At 45.0% G+C, this 21,820-nt stretch overlaps 1 protein-coding gene across 1 annotated transcript in view; it reads left to right on the forward strand.

Moving 5' to 3' along the window:
• The window catches only part of SLC9A6 (solute carrier family 9 member A6), a gene marked incomplete at its 5' end in the record, with an annotated part of 48,260 nt that extends 27,259 nt beyond the window's left edge, over nt 1-21,001 (forward strand). The window contains 5 exon segments of the mRNA XM_083486320.1: nt 9,360-9,513; nt 11,057-11,087; nt 12,269-12,348; nt 14,610-14,715; nt 15,958-21,001. Of these exon segments, the coding sequence (XP_083342446.1) occupies nt 9,360-9,513; nt 11,057-11,087; nt 12,269-12,348; nt 14,610-14,715; nt 15,958-16,230 (644 nt within the window). The 3' untranslated portion in view covers nt 16,231-21,001.
• Nucleotides 21,002-21,820: the final 819 nt, after the last annotated feature.

The following is a 21,820-nucleotide window of genomic DNA, read 5'->3' on the forward strand; positions in this document are numbered from 1 at the left end:
TTACAGAAAGACTCATTCTTGCTGGTATAATCTTAATAATGACAACCAGATGAAGGTTTCATTTTTGGAATAATAAATTTTCAGAGTAGTTTTTGCGGTTATATCAAAAATTAATGGTTTGGTTATACTATTAGAAATCCATAGACAGATAATTATGAAATTATTGTGAGGTTTAATAAGTTAACTGTTTATATTTGGACAACCTTTCTGCTGTACTTGATTGGAAGGAGAAAAATAATCATTTCCGTAGTAACAATTTAAGCAATTTATTTAACTAAAACAATAACATGATAGCAAATGTATCCATGTTTGTTAACTGATGTGGTTAAATGGTTTTTTTAAAAAAACTTAGACTGAGTTTTAGCAGACATGAAAAACTTAAAACAAATCCTTATTTCCTGATGAATAGCCTTTGGACTAGAATGTAACTTAAAGAGAAAATCTTTAGAAAGGTTTTTTCTCCAAAAGCATTTTATTTAAAAATTCTGATATAAATCAATAAAAATTCTGATTAAAAAAAATCCTATTTAAATTTTTAAAAAAGTACAAATATATGGCCTGTTATGTTACATCGGCCTCACCATCGGCTGAGGGGAGGACTGCAGGGCCTGCGCCCTTTCAGGGCCTTTTCCAACTGGCCCAGGCCCTCATTTGGAACAAACTTTTGGGGAAGTGCGGGAAGTTGTTCTGCTATTGCTTCCCTGTTCCAAGTGGTTAATGTGTTTTAAAATGTCCTCAAGCAGTCAGTGGCATTTTAAATTTTTATTTCTTTTTCTCCTTTTTCCCTTTGTTGGGGGTGGGTGGGATGGATATCTAGTTGGGGATTAATTTTATTATAACTGTTCTGTTTTCGTTTTTTGTTGTTTTATTGGTTGCTGTATAGTTTGTGTTTTGTTTTTAAGGGGCGGGATCAGGGCTGCCGGGGAGTGGGGCCCCAGCCAACACAATGGCTGGGACAAGTTCCACGGGGGGGAGGCACTGGGACATCTGATCTCGGTGATCATGGGCAGGAGGAGGAGGAGTTACGCTAAGACCAGACCATGTCATTACCGAGGAGGCAGGTTTAGTCGTTGTTTGAGGAATATCCCTGCCTCGGGTCTGTCTGGTCTTGACCGGATGGATACTGGAATCAACAAGGGAAACCCACATGACCTGAAGGTGTTGCTGTGTAGTTATAGGTCAATGATTCATAAGACCACTGCCATCCATGTCTTGATCGTGGATGGAAGACTTGACCTGGCATGCATGACAGAGACTTGGTTGAATGAAGCAGATGGGCCTGTCCTTGCCGCTGCTTGCCCACCAGGTTTCTCTTATGCACAGCAACCCAGGCCTTGTGGGCGGGGAGGGGGGGTTGCAGTGATTTTTAGAAAGTCACTAGTTTGCACCAGGCGTCCTATTGGGAAGACCCAGTTCTCTGAGTGCATGTTCTGGAAGTTGGGCAATAGGGGCAGTACAGGATTCCTTTTGGTGTACCAACCTCCCCGCTGCACCAAGGATTCCCTGCCCGAGATGCTTCAGGTCGTGGCGGATGTTCTCCTGGAGACACCTAGCTTGGTCGTCCTAGGGGATTTTAACATCCATGCCGACACGACCTTACAAGGGGCCGCTCGGGACTTCGTGGAAAGCATGGCCTCCATGGGGCTGTCCCTGAATAAGTCTGGCCCAACCCATAGCCGTGGACATGCCTTGGACCTGGTGTTTACCTCTATGGATGTTGGTGATCTGACACTAAGTAAAAGCGAAACAAAAGAAGTGCCATGGTCAGATCACTTCTTGGTGCAACTGGACTTCTCTGTGACCCATCCCCTCTGCAGGGAGGTGGGACCAATTTGCATGGTCCGCCCCTGCTACTTAATGGATCCAATTGGCTTCCAGAGAGCGGTAGGGGATGCTTTATCCCAAGTTGATGGCCTTTCAGTTGATTCCCTGGTGGCCCGCTGGAATGCGGAGTTAACCAGGGCTATTGACTGTTTGGCTCCAAAGCGCCCTCTCCGATTGCATGGAGCCCGGACAGCCCCATGGTTTTCTTCGGAGCTGAGGGCAATGAAACAATCGCTGAGACGGCTAGAGCGTCGGTGGCAGAAAACTCATTCCGAATCTAACCGGACGCGGGTTAAAGCTCACTTTCGAGCCTACTAAGTGGCGATAGCGATGGCGAAGAAGACTTTCTTCACCGCCTCTATTGCATCTGCAGAAAATAATAGCAGGAGACTCTTTCAGGTGGTCCGCAATTTAACGGAACCACCTTTACCACCGGAGCCTTGTAAAGACCCCAAGATCTCCTGCAACGATTTTGCAAAGTTTTTTTGCAGATAAAGTCACTCATATTCGGAAGGAGGTAGACACCACCGTGGGAGCAGGGCTGGGGCGGGAGAGTGCTAGAGCCCTGTCTGGTCAAGTTGCATGGAATCAATTTCAATCTGTTACCCCCGAGGATGTGGACAGGCTGCTTGGATGCGTGAAACCAACCACCTGTCTCCTTGATCCTTGCCCTTCCTGGCTAATAAAAGCAAGCTGGGAAGGGCTGGGCGATGGGCTCTGCGGAGTGGTGAATGCTTCCCTCTGTGAGGGAACATTATCAGATCCGCTGAAAGAGGCGGTCATTAAACCACTTCTTTTTTAAAAAAACATCTTTAGATGCGGCCAGTATGGCCAACTATCACCCAGTCTCAAATCTTCCATTCTTGGGCAGGGTGATTGAGCAGGTGGTTGCTGAACAACTCCAGGCACGCCTGGAGGATGCGGACCATTTGGATCCCTTCCAATCGGGATTCAGGCCTCATCATGGGACTGAAACTGCCTTGGTCGTGCTGGTTGATGATCTCCAGCGGGCTAGGGACAAACGTGAGAGCTGTTTCCTAGTTCTGCTGGATCTCTCAGCAGCCTTTGATACAATTGACCATAACATCCTTCTCTGGACCATCTAGAGGGGCTGCGAGCTGGGGGCACTGTCATACAGACGTTCTGCTCCTTTCTCCTGGACTGTGTCCAGAAAGTGGTGTTGAGGGGATGAGTGTTCAGACCCCTGGGTTCTCACTTGTGGGGTGCCTCAGGGTTCTGTCCTCTCCCCCATGCTTTTTAACATCTATATGAAACCGCTGGGAGAGATCATCAGGGGGTTTGGACTGGGTGTCCATCAGTATGCATATGATACCCAGCTCTACCTCTCTTTCAAATCAGAACCAGTGAAGGCGGTGAAGGTCCTGTGTGAGTGCCTGGAGGCAGTTGGAGGATGAATGGTGGCTAATGGATTGAGGTTGAATCCTGACAAGACAGAAGTACTGTTTTGGGGGGACAGGAGGCGGGCAGGTGTGGAGGACTCCCTGGTCCTGAATGGGGTAACTGCCCCTGAAGGACCAGATGTGCAGCCTGGGAGTCATTTTGGACTCACAGCTGTCGATGGAGGCGCAGGTCAATTCTAAATGCATGGCAGCTGTCTACCAGCTCCACCTGGTACGCAGGCTGAGACCCTCCCTGCCCGCGGACTGTCTCGCCAGAGTGGTGCATGCTCTGGTTATCTCTCGCTTGGATTACTGCAGTGCGCTCTACGTGGGGCTACCTTTGAAGGTGACTGGGAAACTACAACTAATCCAGAATGCGGCAGCCAGACTGGTGACTGGGAGTGGCCGCCAAGACCACATAACATCGGTCTTGAAAGACCTACATTGGCTCCCAGTACATTTCCGAGCACAATTCAAAGTGCTGGTGTTGACCTTTAAAGCCCTAAACGGCCTCGGCCCAGTATACCTGAAGGAGCGTCTCCACCCCCATCATTCTGCCTGGACGATGAGATCCAGCGCCGAGGGCCTTCTGGCGGTTCCCTCATTGCGATAAGCAAAGCTACAGGGAACCAGGCAGAGGGCCTTCTCGGTAGTGGCGCCCGCCCTGTGGAACGCCCTTCCAGTAGATGTCAAAGCGATAAACAACTACCTGACATTCAGAAGACATCTTAAGGCAGCCCTGTTCAGGGAAGTTTTCAATGTGTGACAGCTTAGTGTATTTTTTGTCTTTGTGGAAGCTGCCCAGAGTGGCTGGGGAAACCCAGCCAGATGGGCGGGGTACAAATAATAAATTATTTATTATTATTATTATTATTATTATTATTATTATTACTACTACTACTACTACTACTACTACTACTACATAATGAAGGCCTGCTGGAACAAGTGAGCTTTTAATTGCTGACTGAATGCAGACCAAGTGAGAGAGAGCCAGATCTCGACAGGGAGGGCGTTTCATAGCAAAGGTGGTGGAGCCACTGGGAAGGCCCTGCTGTGTATAGTAGCCCTACTGGGCTCTGCTCAACGAGGGAACCTACAGCAGGGCCTTTCTTGCAGGTGTCAAAACCTGGTTTGGGTAGTGCTGCAGAAGGCACTCCTTCAAACACTTGGGTCCTAAGCTGTTTGGACTTGGTTTGGTGGTACCTATACTTTGAACTGGGCCTGGTTGCTCTCCTGCAGTGATTTCAAATTCAGTGTAAAATGATCTCATCTCACTGCAAGAGAGCAGCATTGTGCGCTAGCTGCAAATACTGGATCATCTTCAAGGGAAGCCAAACACTACAACAGTCTAACTCAGAGGTTGTTCCTGGAATGGCCATGGCTGGAGAAACAGCTGTAGCTCCGCATAGTTTGCATCCTTGTCACATGGGCTGCAGTAATAATATATAATAATAATTTATTATTTATACCCCGGCCATCTGACTGGGTTTCCCCAGCCACTCTGGGCGGCTCCCACTTTAATATTAAAAACACAATACAGCAAGAAACATGAAAAGCTTCCCTAAACAGGGCTGCCTTCAGATGTCTTTTGAAAGTAGGATAGTTGCTTAACAACATCTGGTGGGAGGGCGTTCCACAGGGCGGGCACCACCACCGAGAAGGCCCCCTGCCTGCTTCCCTGTAAGCTCGCTTCTTGCAGGAGAGGGACCCTGGCGTCCGGGGTGGAGACGCTCCTTCAGGTCTACTGGGCCAAGGCTGTTGAGGGCTTTCAAGGTCAGCACCAACACTTTGAATTGTACTCAGACATGCAATGGCATCTTGGAATATAGGTAGTCGTCGTCGTCCCCGACTCCAGGCATCTCCCTTCTAGAAGATTGCCAAAACAAGCTGTTTTACCTAATTTTTGGACCTGAGAAGCACCAGCCCACAGATAATGCACCTTTTAAAAATTAATAATTTTTATTAAATTTTCAAATTGTACATTTCAAATTAAACATCTTTTATTATACCATACATTCACTGACTTCCTCCCCTCCCCTTCCAGGATTCATTTATCTTATCCAACATTCCTATATATTTAATTTAATTTTCCTATCTTACATCAGTTCAGAATATGTTATATTGTTGAGTTACTTTAATACTGCCAGCGTTTTCAACGGTGTGCAATTATTTTCATTATGCTCAACAAAAAGATACCACTCCTCTTTAAATACCTGTTCTTCTTGTTCTCTTATTCTACTTGTTAGATCTGCTAATTCTGCATATTCTATCATCTTCAGTTGCCAATTCTCTTTCTTTTGTGTCAATCAAAATTTTGTGTTTAATTCGTGGCTCCCCCACCCCAACAAATTTAGAAATACCCCTTTTCCATTCCTTGAGGCAACTTGGTTTGTCAATAATCGGTTGAAATAAAAGCAGCATTTTGGGGAGCACATTCATTTTGATAGCTGAAATTCTCCCTAGTAGGGAAAGTTTAATCCTTCCCCAAATTTCTACTCTTTTTAAATCTCTTTCCGTAGTTTAATGTAGTTATCTTGAAATAAGTCAAGATTCCTCACTGTCGACCAGAAACCTAGATATTTTCAGGCCACTCTCCATTTCCACAGGCAAAGCATCTTATCTGCGTTCAGCTTCAGTTTTATTAGCCATCCTCCATCCCTTCTTTCAGGCACCCAAACAGTAATTAGAATCATAGAATCATAGAGTTGGAATAGACCACAAGGCCATCAAGTCCAACCCCTTGCCAAGCAGGAAACACCATCAGAGCACTCCTGACATATGGTTGTCAAGCCTCTGCTTAAAGACCTCCAAAGTAGGAGACTCCACCACACTCCTTGGCAGCAAATTCCACTGTCGAACAGCTCTTACTGTCAGGAAGTTCTTCCTAATGTTTAGGTGGAATCTTCTTTCTTGTAGTTTGGATCCATTGCTCCGTGTCCGCTTCTCTGGAGCAGCAGAAAACAACCTTTCTCCCTCCTCTATGTGACATCCTTTTATATATTTGAACATGGCTATCATATCACCCCTTAACCTCCTCTTCTCCAGGCTAAACATGCCCAGCTCCCTTAGCCGTTCCTCATAAGGCATCGTTTCCAGGCCTTTGACCATTTTGGTTGCTCTCCTCTGGACACGTTTCAGTTTGTCAGTGTCCTTCTTGAACTGTGGTGCCCAGAACTGGACACAGTACTCCAGGTGAGGTCTGACCAGAGCAGAATACAGTGGCACATCCCTTGATCTAGATGCTATACTCCTATTGATGCAGCCCAGAATTGCATTGGCTTTTTTAGCTGCCGCATCACACTGTTGGCTCATGTCAAGTTTGTGGTCAACCAAGACTCCTAGATCCTTTTCACATGTACTGCTCTCAAGCCAGGTGTCCCCCATCTTGTATTTGTGCCTCTCATTTTTTTTGCCCAAGTGCAATACTTTACATTTCTCCCTGTTAAAATTCATCTTGTTTGTTTTTGCCCAGTTCTCTAATCTGTCAAGGTCGTTTTGAAGTGTGATCCTGTCCTCTGGGGTGTTAGCCACCCCTCCCAGTTTGGTGTCATCTGCAAATTTGATCAGGATGCCCTTGAGTCCATCATCCAAGTCGTTGATAAAGATGTTGAATAAGACCGGGCCCAAGACAGAACCCTGTGGCACCCCACTAGTCACTCTTCTCCAGGATGAAGAGGAACCATTGATGAGCACCCTTTGGGTTCGGTCAGTCAGCCAATTACAAATCCACTGAGTGGTAGCATAGTCAAGACCGCATTTTACCAGCTTCTTTACAAGAATATCATGGGGCACCTGTCAAATGCCTTGCTAAAATCAAGGTAGGCTACATCCACTGCGTTCCCTTCGTCTACCAGGCTTGTAATTCTGTCAAAAAACGAGATCAGGTTAGTCTGACATGACTTAATTTACAGAAATCCATGCTGACTATTGGTGATCACAGCATTCCTTTCTAGGTGCTCACAGACTGTTTGCTTAATGATCTGCTCCAGAATCTTCCCTGGTATTGATGTCAGACTGACTGGGCGGTAATTATTTGGGTCCTCTCTTTCCCCCCTTTTGAAAATAGGGACAACATTTGCCCTCCTCCAGTCTGCTGGGACTTCGCCTGTTCTCCAGGAATTCTCAAAGATGACTGCCAGTGGTTCTGAGATCACATCTGCCAGTTCTTTTAATACTCTTGGATGCAGTTCATCTGGCCCTGGAGACTTGAATACATCTAAACTAGCCAAGTATTCTTGTACTATCTCCTTAGTTATTCTGGGCTGTGTTTCCTTTGCTGAATCATTTGCTTCAAATTCTTCAGGTCGGGCATTGTTTTCTTTATCGGAGAAGACTGAGGCAAAGAAGGCATTGAGGAGTTCCGCCCTTTCTGTGTCCCCTGTTTGCATTTCACCATCTTCTCCTCTGAGTGACCCCACTGTATAGCTGTTCCTGATGCAGATGAAACGGAGAGAGAGGATTTTGCCCTGTCCCCTATACTTATCTTTGTATTTATCTGTATTTATTTTTGTACTTGTTGTGTTTTTGAAAGTGCAAAAATACGACACTTGATCTTAGCCAAAAGGCCAAGAATCGATGAAAGTGCAAAAATACGAGCTCCTGCCATTAGATTGGTGTCACTGCACTTAACATGAAGGTGGCATCATTCCAGTGGCAGAGGCTTAAAAGATGATCTAAGCATCTCTTAAGGATTGGCCTTAAGGCAGGGTGGAATATGATGCATGAAGGAGAAGGTGTTAATTAAGAGTCCTAGCATGGACCAGGATCCAGGCCCTTGTGCAACTTGCTCTGGACGTCTTTCTCTCATGCCTCTGCAGAAGTACAGCGTAATCTCTTCACACACATGTTACTTGTGCAAATGCAACTACACACACTTTGCTCTTGCAGCAGCAGCCTTCCCAACTTAGGGGAGGATGGCAGGCAGGCAGAGCGAGAAGAAACCCCACCTGTCTGCTGCATCTACCTGCCTCTCTCCCTGTCTGCCTCTGCTCCCTCCCGCATCTGAGGAAGTTGTGGTTTCTTCTTTCTCTGGCAGTGGTGGCACAGGGAGGTCCCCCATGCAGGCTTTCCCAGCAGCCTTTGGCTTTGAGCAATGTGGTGTATGGGCACTGCCTCTGGAAGAGAGCCCTCGCCAATAATTATTATTATTATTATTATTATTATTATTTATTATTTATTATTTCTTCCCCAGGCACTCTGGGCGGCTTCCAACAAAATATTAAAATACAATAGTCCATCAAACTTTAAAAGCTTCCCTAAGCAGGGCTTCCTTCAGATGCCTTTTCAAAGTCAGATAGTTGTTTATTTCCTTGACATCTGATGGGGGGGCGTTCCACAGGGTGGGCGGCACCACCAAGAAAGCCCTCAGCCTGGATCCCTGTAACCTCACTTCTCGCAGGGAGGGAACCGCCAGAAGGCCCTTGGGAAAGGAACCCCAGCATCTGGGATGGAGACGCTCCTTCAGGTCTACTGGGCCAAGGCTGTTTAGGGCTTTCAAGGTCAGCACCAACACTTTGAATTGTGCATGGAAACGCCCTGAGAGCCAATGTAGTTCTTTCAAGACCAGTGTTACGTGGTCTCAGCGGTCCCAGTCACCAGTCTGGCTGCCATATTCTGGATTAGTTGTAGTTTCTGGGTCACCTTCAAAGGGAGCCCCACGTAGAGCGCATGGCAGTAGTCTAAGCAGGAGATAACCAGAGCATGCACCAGTCTGACCAGACAGTCGGCGGGCAGGGAGGGTCTCCACCTGTGTACCAGCTGGAGCTGGGAGACAGCTGCCCTGTGATCATACTGTAGATTCTGGTCCACAAAAGCTTATGCCATAATAACTGTGTTCATCTCGAAGTCACTACAAGATTCTTTTTTGCTGGAAGTTGCAGCTTGGAACAGTAGCACTCCCCTCCTGCAACACCACGTGAAATGGAAGAGAGTTTCTGGGGGAGGTGGGTTGGGGTTTGCACTCGAAAGGTGAAAAGTAGAAAAGCTTGGGGGTGTGGGGGTGTGTGCACACACACACGCATACACTCACGCGTGCCCACACGTACACACTGCATTCAGACTCCGGGACAGAAATGGAATAGGCTCTTAGGAGCCCGGCCATAGGCCACACAAGGTTTGATGAGCCTTTCCTTCCAGGCCTCCGTGGAGCCATGGCTTTTGCGCTGGCCATTCGGGACACAGCTACCTATGCGCGGCAGATGATGTTTAGTACAACGCTTCTCATCGTCTTCTTTACCGTCTGGGTGTTTGGAGGTGGCACCACTCCTATGCTGTCGTGCCTTCATATCAGGTGAGTGTCGGTTCGAGTCTTGTGCTGTTGCCTTATCTAAGGAATCTTGCTGTGATCTGTACAATGTATCATGTATGGTGGGGATGTGATAAAATCAAAAAGTTCTGGAGTAATATTTATGAAGAATTTAAAAATATGTGTAAAATAACATTTGAGAAAAGGCCAAAGTTCCTTCTAGGTATAGTGACAAAAGACATCCCCAATGATAAGAAAAAAATATTCCTATACACGACGGCTGCCACTAGGGTTTTACTGGCCAAAAACCTGAAGGGAGAATAAGTCCCATCAGTAGCAGATTGGCAAATTAAATTTTGTGAATTTATTGAATTGGGCAAAATGATGGCAGCAATCAGAATACAATTTAATCAAAAACTAAGGAAAGGATGGGAATGTGTAGAGGAGTATAAGGCAAAACATTGTTCCAAAAGAAACTTACTGATATGCTTAGACTGATGTTCGCAAAGTTAGGATAACAGTTGGAAAAGATTCTACGGGTTTTTATATAACGCATATTGCTTTAACACAATATTAAAATAATATTAAATTAACTAAATAATGCTAAACATGGGGGGAGGGAAGTCACAGGGATATAAAGGGGGGAAATATACACTGATGCCTGGACCCCCGGGTTATGGCAGGAATCCATTCCAGAGGCCCCGCCATAACCTGAAAATGACGCACATCAAAGTGCCGCGTCTGCGCATGCACGAGTGGCAAACCCAGAAGTAACCCGTTCCAGTACTTCCGGGTTTGCTGCGGATGTTTGCTGAAGCGGATGCAAGCGGGGGCAAGACGCAGAACAAGGTTTGACTGTATATGTATGTAAGAAACAGAATGTAAGAAATGTTAAAAGATGAAAACCAGGAAGCCAATGAAGGAAGAGAAGCCCTTTGCTCCACATTTCCCCACTTCATAACAATGGAATCTGAGGGTCCGTCTTTCTGAAGTGAGAAAGAGTGTTAAGCAGGAACTGAATGATGGGGAAAGTGTGCTTGTGAAATATCTCCTCTTGGTTGCTGGGGGTCTCCTTGGTCACATGACTTAATGAGAAGGATAAAATCAGTGGCCAGATACAGTTGGATTAGCTTAAAAATCCAAGACTGCAGGGCTTGACGTACATAGCCTAGCAGGGAGTAAGTCCTGTTGAACTTAGTGGGGCTTCATTTACTAAGTTATTCTATGCCTCCCTCCTGCAAAACATTAGGGTGGTCCACAGCAACATGAAAACCTTTAAAGGGACTCTGGAGCAGGCAGGTATAATTTGTTATAGAAATTTCATAATTTAATTTATTTTTTTAAAACAGTAGTTTGATTTTTGTGTGAGGGAAAAAAGGTGGTTTCCTTCTTTCTTTCTTTCTTTCTTTCTTTCTTTCTTTCTTTCTTTCTTTCTTTCTTTCTTTCTTTCTACCACTCACCCTTCCTGCCAAGGGCAAGTGTGTGGGCTTGTGTTTTTTTAGCTTTTAAGCCCCACATCTGGGCAGTGAGAGGCCTTGCAGATGAAGCCCACAGGAGAACTTGAGTAATTGTTTCCTCTTCTCTGCAGGGTTGGTGTGGATGCAGATCAGGAGAACGTGGTAGGTGACTGTGCTCTTTTTCTCTGCCTCTAACACAGGGGTGTCCGTGCTGGATATCCTCACATTTGTTGTGGTGGCATGTTGGTTAATTTCCTCACGTAAACAATTTTTTATTTCTGTATGCAAAACGGTTTACCGTTCTGTTTCTGCAGCAGCCTTGCAGAGTAGTGACTGCCTTCAAGGCACCTTGAAGCTGAGTAGATACTTGAACTCTGTTGCAAGCGTATCTTCTGAAATAACACACCAGGGGAATAATTATGGGCAGAGAAAACCAGTCCCACGCAGATGGGGAGGGTCTGTTGGTTCTCCCATGCAGTTTACAAGCACCGGCATGCAAACCCAAGACAAAGACTAGCTGTGCAGAATTTGAGCCAGAAGCTTCTGGGAAGGATTGGTGCCGTTTCGGGACCAAGGGCCAACATGAAGAAGAGGAAGAGCAAAGCCAACTCTCCGTGCTCTGTAGGCCCTGCCTTTCCTTGCCTGCCCACAGTCACATGAAAGAGTATGTGAAAGCAGCTTTTGAAACTCCCACTGTTCCAGGCGCATTTTGTGACAGGGAATTTCATTAGCGCGAGCAGTTTCTGAGCTTTGCACCTGAGATTTCAGATTAAAACTGCAGAGCAGAAGGAAAGGAGGACCTTTTTCTGCCTCCCCACTTCCAGCTACTCTCTGAAGAATAGAGAAGAGTCTGTCTTAAGAATATTAGGAGGGTGGGCAGGGGAAGGACTGTACCATGTGAAAAATGAACATAAGAATTTAGGTGCAGTTCATTCATTTTCAGCTTTGTATTCTTGTTATAAAAAAGCATGCCTAGACACTCAGTTGCAGTGCCCATAACCTAGGTTTAAGGTGCCATTTAGCTCCTAGCTTTCATATCTCAGTTTCTAACACTGCATGAAAGCATCATTTCAGTGCCTCGACTTGCTGGAACCCAGGACATGTCAATCTGCCAGAAATTAGGACAGAATTCAGCATGGCCTTCCAGTGAAAGAGGGGATGGCAGGAAAAGGGAAGCTTCTGTTTGTGGTTCACGTCACTGAAAAGGCTTGCAAGCCTCTGACACCAATGCTTTGCCAGGCTATCACAGGCAGAAGAGTTTCTTTTCCTTGCCAAATGCCTTGTTTGGAGTGTGATCCTTGTCAACCAAAGTACTGTAACTGTGCCTCATTGATTTGTTTCAGGGAGTGCCGGAAAATGAAAGGAGAAGTACCAAAGCAGAGAGCGCTTGGTTATTCCGGCTGTGGTACAACTTCGACCATAAGTATCCTTAAGAGAAACAAAAACCGGTTCTCCTTGTTTCTCCTCCTCCTCCTCTTACGTCTTGGCCTTTGTACTAGGAGGCCAATATCTGCCTCTGTCCATGATGGGGGAAGAGAGCTTCTCCTCTCTGAGAAGTCTCTTCTGCTCAGCTGTGGATCCTTGTCTTTCATACAGCCAATTGGCTGGCAGTAAGAGCCAGAGTGATAAATCTGTCATATTTTCAGTTACTTAAAGAGTCAGCCAGCTATTTTAGCCTCTGGAGGTGTGGATGTTTTCCAAAGGTATAGTTTGTCACACAGGCTGCCCCCTAGAACTGTGGTTCCCAATTTGCTAGGTACTGCAGACCCGCGGTTTTTCAAAAGCCAAGCCATGGACCCCCTGGTTTTGAAAATGCTGGTCTCTCTGTAGGAGTTTTTGTTACGTGAATGGAGCCACCATACCTTCCAGCTTGTCCTAGTGCCAAACCGTCCATGCCAGACTAGTCACATGACCTGCTCGAGAGCATGGTGCCCCCAAAACATGCACTTTTGGGCCCTGCAATCTCAAGCTCACAGGAGAGCACAGCCCCCCAACAAAGGATGTCCTTGATAGTTGACAGATATGTGCCACGGACCCCAGTGGCTCTAGTATAAAACTGATACCACTCAGCAGCGAATGTTTCTAGGTTGTGGAACAAAAACAACCTATTACTGAAGTGCCCCCAACAGGAGCAGAGAGCCCCCCCCCCCCCGCTTTCTTGGGACGTTGGAAAACCAGTTTTCAGAAAGTGAAACTGGATGAAACTTTTTACCACCACTTAGTGAACAATTAGGTAGGACTACTAAAGGCCTGATAAAATTACTTTGCTCTGATCCTGGGTAGCCAGTTAGCCTGTCGTTGCCCATCCGAACCACTTGCTTGTGTGTTGCTTTTTGAAGAAGTTGGCCTGGAAAGTAAGACCTTAGTGCCATCTGTGAGCATGAGCTAAACACAAAATAAGGGCAACTCTGGAACGCATTCCTACTTGAAACTCACCTGGCTCCCTCTCTGTGTCTTCCCTGTTGGAAAAACACAAGGCATTTTCACACAGGGCTTTTAATGTACAATACCACATTCATTTGCCGCCACTTATCATATATCATATTTTTGAGCCTCGCTGTTGTTAACCTTTTTTTTTTTTACTGTCACTTGCATTATATTTTACTACTTTTTAAAAACAATCATTTAAAAACGATTTTACTGTATATTTTCATGATTATGTTGTATGCATCTCTTGTGTGAATGCATGGAGTGGGATTTAATAGGTTTTCGTTAATATCCTTGGCTTCAGCGAAGGTCCTGTGTGAGTGCCTGGAGACAGTTGGGGGATGGATGGCGGCTTACAGATTGAGGTTGAATCCTGACAAGACTAAGTCCTGTTGTGGGTGGGCGGGCACGCGGGTGTGGTAGACTCTCTGCACCTGAATCAGACAGCTGTGCCCCTGAAGAACCAGCTGCGCAGCCTGGAGGTCATTTTGGACCCATGGAGGCCCATTCTGGTCCATTCTGTGTCCAGGGCAGCTCCACCTGGTATGCAGGATGAGACCCTCCCTGCCCGCAGACTGTGTCGCCAGAGTGGTGCATGCTCTGGTTATCCCTCGCTTGGACTACTGCAATGCGCTCTACGTGGGGCTATCTTTGAAGGTGACTCGGAAACTACAACTAATCCAGAATGCGGCAGCCAGACTGGTGACTGGGAGTGGCCGCCAAGACCACATAACATCGGTCCTGAGAGATCTTCATTGGCTCCCAGTACGTTTCCGAGCACAATTCAAAGTGTTGGTGCTGACCTCTAAAGCCCTAAACAGCCTCGGTCCAGTATACCTGAAGGAGTGGTCCACCCCCATCCTTCAGCCCGAACACTGAGTTCCAGCTCCGAGGGCCTTCTGGCGGTTCCCTCATTGCGAGAAGTGAGGCTACAGGGAACCAGACAGAAGGCCTTCTCGGTAGTGGCGCCCGCCCTGTGGAACGCCCTTCCAGTAGATGTCAAAGCGATAAACAACTACCTGACATTCAGAAGACATCTGAAGGAAGCCCTGTTTAGGGAAGCTTTTAATAACTGATGTTTTAATCTGTTTTTAATCTTTTGTTGGAAGCCACCCAGAGTGGCTGGGGAAACCCAGCCAGATGGGCAGGATATAAATAATAAATTGTTTTTGTTGTTTTTTTTTGTTGTTGCTATATAAAAAACCCATGAAGTGCTCTCATTGAAGTGTTTTGTGCCTTAATAATGCCCCCCTTCAGTTACCTGAAGCCCCTCCTGACGCACAGTGGTCCTCCTCTAACGACCACGCTCCCAAGCTGCTGCGGCCCCATTGCCAGGTGCCTGACCAGCCCTCAGGCTTATGAGGTACGTGCAGAACCTCCCAGAATGACCATGGAATGCTTTCTGTGTATGTTGTGTTTCTGCAGCTGCTGAGGTTTGGCTGTGCAAAACAGTTACTGTATTCTTGGAGCAGCTTTTTCCACCAAGTGCTGTGATTGTTTTTTAGTTTCCAAATCAGACTGGCTTCTGTCTTTATTTATCATATGCCACTTTCTTGCTCAAAATCGTGCTCAGAGCAGCTCCAAACAGCATCAGAAAAGTGCAATAAACATATATAGCAACATTTCAAGATAATCCACTGCTAACATAATGCAGCAGAAAGCCACATACCATACTTTTCCATGTATAAGACTATGGTTTTTTATTCAAAAATCTTGTTCAAAATTTGGGGTCATCTTATACATGGGTAGTGCATTGTGGGGACATGGGATTGGTTGCTGCCGCGAGTCGGAGATTGCTATTGGTGGCTGCGGGAAGGGCTGGTGTTGATTGGCTGTTGCTGCAGCAATTGGGCAGGCCAATTTACTGCTTTTGACAGCAAGGGGACAGAGGATAGTTTGCTTTGTTGATGCGTGTGAGCAGCACTGTCGGTCTGGCGGGTGAGTGATTTTTGTCATTCCCAAAAAAATCTGGGCCACCCCCCCAAAAAAAGTTCAACAACTCTGGGCAATTCCCCCCCCCCCAGTTTCTTAATTTTTTGTCCCCCCAAATAGGGGGTGTCTTATACATGGGGGGTGTTATACATGGAAAAATACGGTCAAAGTCCATCCATACCTCCATCATGTTCCCAATAGACCACCCTTTATTGGCGTTCCTAAGCATCTGATACTTCTGAACTTGGCAGTTTGATTTTGGTAATGGCCTTTGGGAGACCTGTTTGCCTCTGTAAAATTGTTAAATACTATGGGAGTCAAAGAAGATAAATTCTGTGGTGTTTTATGAATGCAGATGGACTTAATTTTTAAGCAATATTCTTGTGGAGCAGGCATTTAGCCCCATTTTACAGGTATAAGTGAGGCAGGGGAGAAATGATGACTACTCCAGTGAGATTAGAACCCAATTGTCCTGGATCTGAATCTCGTGGAACATGCCTAGGTTGTGAAACCTTCATATCCTGCTTGGAACATGGGTACCTTGTAGAAAATTGCAGTCATAAAATAAAAACTTTCCGATTTTATTATGCCAGTCAGACATATTGGGCAGCAGGAATAGATATTAATTCAGCATATTAGCTGCTTGGTAAAATAGCTCTTTTCTTTTACTCAGAATCAAGAGCAGCTGAAAGACGATGATTCAGACCTTATTTTGAATGACGGAGACATCAGTTTGACCTACGGGGATTCCACCGTGAACACAGATTCTTTGACATCTGGCGCATCTCGAAGGGCGGCGGGAAACGGTTCCGAGGACACCCTGGACCAGGAGCTTGGGTTTGGGGACCACGAACTTGTCATAAGGGGCACACGCCTTGTTCTCCCCATGGATGATTCAGAGCCACCCTCAAATGTAGTAGACAATGCCAGACACGGGCCGGCATGAGATCTGCTGGTAACAAGGTGATCAGTAAAAACCCCCCACATACGATCATGAAGAAAAATGTACTACCTACAACAAAAAAACTACTGCATGTCTCAGAATGTCTAAGCTGTATAAATATTACATATTTATATGGTGTTAGGAGAATATAACTACCCATATGAGACAACTTGTGAAGAGCGACTCTTAATTTTCATAAGTTAAACTCATGGACTATACTGTGTAGCAGTGGAACTGTTTTAGAACAAATATCCGTTATGAAGGGGGAAGGGGGGGACTGCTGCCAAGATCTTCCCTCCCAACTTGTGTCAAATAGTCTGCTTTTCTTTTGCAATTTCCCATCACTTACCTGAGAGTAGGAAGGAGGTAGTGGTGGTGGTGGTGGCATCTTGGGTTGCGTTTTGCCACGTCCATCTCAGGTGGTGAGCAGGTGGTTTTGGCTGCCTTCCTTTAGTGGATGGCAGCTCTGGAGACTTGAAATTTCCTCTCTGTAGCACTGCTATAGGATTTGTTAGAACAGACCTTGATATTATGATGGCCTGCATGCTAAACCTGCCACCAGCCGATAAGAAGCTGTGATGGTAATAGAGTGCTTGGATGAAACGGTCAAGGAGCAAATGGTCAGTGGCTTGTTGACAGGAGCCGCTTGCATCTGTCTTTCAGTTGCAACAGGTGCTTCTCATAATAAGGCTCCAGGTGATTCATAAAAGCAAGTTCTTTAAGATTTGTGCTTGGATTGAAGGTGGGTGTTTGTTTTCTTTTTGTGTTTAAATTTCTCTCATGCCTTATTCCATAGGGCCAGGAGCAGGTTCTGAGTTATGAAGCAGTCAAAGTGGGCAAAGTTTGGTTTTTCACATAGAGAATTAAGTAGTGTTTCTAGATCAATTAACAGCCATACGAAGCCATTGCTGGCTCCCTTTCTAAACTTGCAACTGAGTGGCTGTGCCTTTCAGCTATGTCAACATTTTCTTCTTGCTGCATAGCTGCCAAGAAGACCAGTTCCACACCATATCATGGAGTTCAGCTGTGTGAACAGGACATGCAGAGGTTTAAGACTCTTAGGTGTGGGTTTTCAAAAGTGGCAGTTTAGGTAGTACCGAAAGGGAGTTGTCTGTCCATCCATCCTGTATAGTTGCACTTTGGTTTGGTCACTTCTTCGCATGCTTATGTGACTATAAAAAAACTACAACCTTTGGTTTTTGTTCTTGTGTCTCTTTCATGTTAAATGAGAAATATATTTGTGAGCTGTCATAGATTATTTACATGTTTTTGTTTTGTTTTGTTTTGCCTAAGGAAGAGCACTGAACAACTCGCTGATATTGCACTTGGTGTATTCAGCCTCATCCTGCCATGATATTTTTTTATTAAGCCTTTTGACTTATTTTTTTTACTTGGTGCAGTGGGTGTTTTTGGGAAGCCAGGATTTCTGAATGCCATGTTTTCTTCAGAGAAAACAGTTGCCATATAAAACCTTTCAATGTACAGCTCTTATTTCTGCCTCTTTTCTCAGAGCGCTATAGGGCTGTACAAACTTAGCGCTTTGCTCTGCTAACACAAAAGTGTGATGACCCTGAAAAAAGAAGAGAATCCGGTTTTGATTTGTTTGAACATCATTCCATTTAACAACAGTACAAAGAAAAGAGAGAGAGAGAGAAGCTGGAGAGAAGCAAAGCCACCCCCTAAAGGCAGTAGATTCCCAAACTCGGTTGCAGCAGGATGTTGGGAAAGGTGTGGGGAGTCAGGCCCCTGTGTGGTGGATGTGCCCCATAGCACAAGGTTTATGGAAGACAGGCAGCTGCAGCAGGAGAGGGAGAAGCAGCCTGGACTATCTACTCCAGGAGGGAGAGTGTGGCACATGTTCACACCTGCAAGAGAGCTTGGCTTCTTAGGGGTGCCAGCCCTTGTATTTATAAGAATTGGGGGCCTTTGATTTTCATCAGTGGGTGATGGTTCCCATCTTTTCCAGCACTAAGCAGGAAACACTTAAGTGCAAAAGGTGGAGTTCTTACAATACAGCCAAGAAACCAAGATAACTTCTCTCTCTTTCTTTTCAAACTGTTTTTTTATGTTCTCAGGTCTGAATGTCATGCCTTAAGTATGCTTCCATGCAGTTCCTTGTTATTTATGTCCTTTCTTTTTATGATTGAACCTTCTGGCTGCAGCCAGCCATAGAGGTTGTTCATGCAAGCCCTATTGAAACGAAGGGAAATTTTTCAAGAACAACCCCAATTCATGTTTTTATTCTTCTCCTCCAGCTAGCACAAGAGAAGTAGGACCTCCACTGCACCTAAAAAATTAATAAATGCCGGTTTCCATTGTTATCATAGGAATTCGTTGTTGAGTACTGCTACACCCCCCCCCCCCCCGCTATGCAGGAATCCCACGAAGTGTGTGTGTGTATTTTTATATGATGTCTGTATCTTAAAAGTTTGATGTTAAAACAGTAATAGGGAAAACGTTCATGAGTTGAGATTTTTACATCACCTGCACATTAATGATTTCCTTTGTTTAAGGCTTTTCCAAACAAGAGTCAATGACCTCTATATCCCCCTCTTATTAAATATTTTGTAAACTGATATAGCCAGTAATCATATTGACAAAAATATCCCCGTCTGATACTGTGGAATGTTGTGAAACAAACTTCCTTGACAAATCTTCTTCTAGTCTACAGGGTGTCGCTGCACTCCTCACCTGAACAGGGAGAGTGCCTGTGCCCCTTGGTGCCCCCTTGGACCTTGTTCTGGTGAACTTTTTGTGTAGGTAATACCAGAGGGAAATAATTCTTAGGCTCACATTGGCCGCCTCCCTTTTCTGTCTTCCCATTGCAGAAAGTAGCCCATGTCACAGCGTTGCAATCCTGTGTCTGTGCCAGTCCCCTCTCAATACAGGAGAGCCGGAGAGGGGCTACCAGTAGCAGATTCAGTGAGATCTTGATGCAGCTGAATCCAGTAAAGTGAAACACTAAAATGTTAAAAAGAAATAAATGCACACACTTCAGTGCCACGATAAATAAACCGTATTCAATAAGTAAACTCAGCCAGATAGGCAGGGTGTAAACAATACAATTGTTGTTGTTGTTGTTGTTGATTGATATAGATGTTTAAATACAATAATAAATAAAATGATAGATCCAGATATGAGAAGCAACAAATTATGCATAAGATCAAATGCAGATCATTCAGACAGACTAGATTTACTGTGACAAATCATATGGAGAAATGTTTTGGATCACTGAGGAAGTCCCACATGGTTGGAACACATTTTGGTCTTGACACAATTGTTTGTCACAAGATTTGGTTGATCAGGCATCGATTGGATATATCAGTATATTTATTAATCCCTTTATTTTATTTGAATACATTTTATCTCTCGTGGTATTAAAGCTTGCATACTTCTTTCTAACATTTCTGGAGTAGCAAGTTTTATTCTTTTGATCTTACCCAGTTCACTGTTCTGTGTCTTGCTTTGGAGGTTAGGGCCCACGCACCCTCTTTCCAATATAGCGTCCCATCATTCTTTTCTGTCTCGCTGGGAAGAGAAGGATGAAGTGCATTCAGAAGCCAAAGTCTTCCTCCCTTTTGCAGAAAAGGGTAGAAAAGTGTTCCCTCATTGTTGTCAATAGCAGTCATGGAAAGTTCCCATAACCCTGTAAGGTGGGAGCAAAGTTGCAAGTTGTCATTTGTTGAAGTGGGCACTTGGGAAGAATATAGGTTCCCTGGCACAAGCGATGTATTCATGCTCAAAGGCATGAACAACAGGCACAGATATTATCCCTGCCATGCTCCAGAGGAGACATATGGGGCTCTTTCAGTCTCACTTTCCAAAATGGTGGCAATTGAATGTACATAATTTATGGGTGAGAGGATCCGCTGCCAGCATTGCTTCTGTATCTTAGTTATGAATTAAGGATTTGTAGTCATCCACATAAATTTTGTGGGTTGCTGTGCTGGCCAGGATCCCCTGCCCTCGATTTCCCTTTGCCCAGACTGAGCATCTCTGCTAAAATGAAATACCATTTTAAAAAACAAACTCTCTCTTTATCTAGTAGTAAGCTCCCCATCTTTGTTTCATACATTTAGCTGCTTGGCATGTTTATGTCAACAAGCTGCTGTAAGTTCCAGATTTCTGATGCTTATTAGATGAATATTCTGTTTTTGTCAGGGTGATTGTTTGGTCCCAGATTTTATTGCATGTGAATAATAAAGAGAACCTTTTAACAGAACTGATTAAAGACATATACTGAAATTGCCCAAGGTTCACCCATGATTTGCCAGAAATAACTCCTAATATTTTGTATTGACTAATTTATTTGATGTTAATGTTGAACATTATTTGTGCTTAATATCTCCAGGGGGTCTTTGCACTCTTCCCCCATCCTTAATGACCTCGAATACAGCTGTGGGAACTTACTACCTCCCAGGTCCAGGTATGGACCCTGATAGGCCGTGTCTGGTGACACAGGAGCATAATCCTTGATAAAAGGATTAAGAAACCCCTTCCTTTGGAGCTGTCTTTTCTCTGAACAGAATGGACACATTTTTCTGCATCAGATGACACTGTATGTCAAGTTCTGGTTTATTCTACTTACTATTGGAATTGTCTGTTGGAATTTCATGGTACTATTAACTGCTATAGTTGTGGTGTTCTTGTAATTATATTCTGAAGCATAATTGCACCTTTTTTGGTTTATGATAACTAAATCTTTGATTGTTCCCTGCACTGTGAAAGGAAAAAAGAATCATGGGCCTATAAAAAATAAGTTTGTTTCTTTGGATTTTGTGTCTCTTTGTGTTCCTTGTAACAACTTATAATTCCATGCTTATTTTGCATATTTGGTGATTTTAAATCTTTGCTAGGGTTTTATCACGAAAGAGTACTTATCCCAAACCTGGATCTTGCTATCTATGGAATTCTTCCTTTTATTATACGTAGCATTTTATCTTTTAACCAAAATACAAAAAACAACAAGTATTCACCCTGACTGATCCAAGCACCTTGTCCACATCCTTGAGCCTTACGAACCGTAACTCATCCAACACAGCAGGGCTAGACACCTTGAGATTCATCTGCTGTAACAGCAGTCAAGGTCCCAGTGGGTGCATGCAATTTTATCCTCAAAGAGCTTTGCAGACAAGTCACAGTGCGGTACTGTGGGCCCCACCACCTCCTTTGGGCCAGGCTAAAAGGTTCTGCACCATCTGGAAAAGCTCTTCTGGTGGCCCAATTGGGATGCAGCAAAGTAGGCCTTCTGGATGAGAAGCCTGCATCAGTGCTCAACTGCATTCAAATGGAGTTTTTCTCCACTTGCATGGAAGCCTTGGTAGGGAGGGCCAGCTCCCCCCCCATCAATAAAAATAGCTAACTGAGACTCTGCCCCCCAGTGGCGGAGGAAGGGGGCGCCCCCGCCCTGGGTGTCATCACTGGAGTGTGTGTAACAAAATGAGTTTTTGTTTTTGTTTTTTAAAAGGGCTCACGAAACTTTTTAGGAGTGACATGGTGGCTTAGACGCCTGCAGGATCTGCACTGCCTGAAACAGCAGCGTGGGACTTGCATCTGCCTCTCCCTCAGCCGCCCTACAGCTGGGGGTGGGGTG

Source organism: Podarcis liolepis (genome assembly GCF_965112155.1).
Source record: "Podarcis liolepis genome assembly, chromosome: Z".
Lineage (NCBI taxonomy): Eukaryota > Metazoa > Chordata > Lepidosauria > Squamata > Lacertidae > Podarcis > Podarcis liolepis.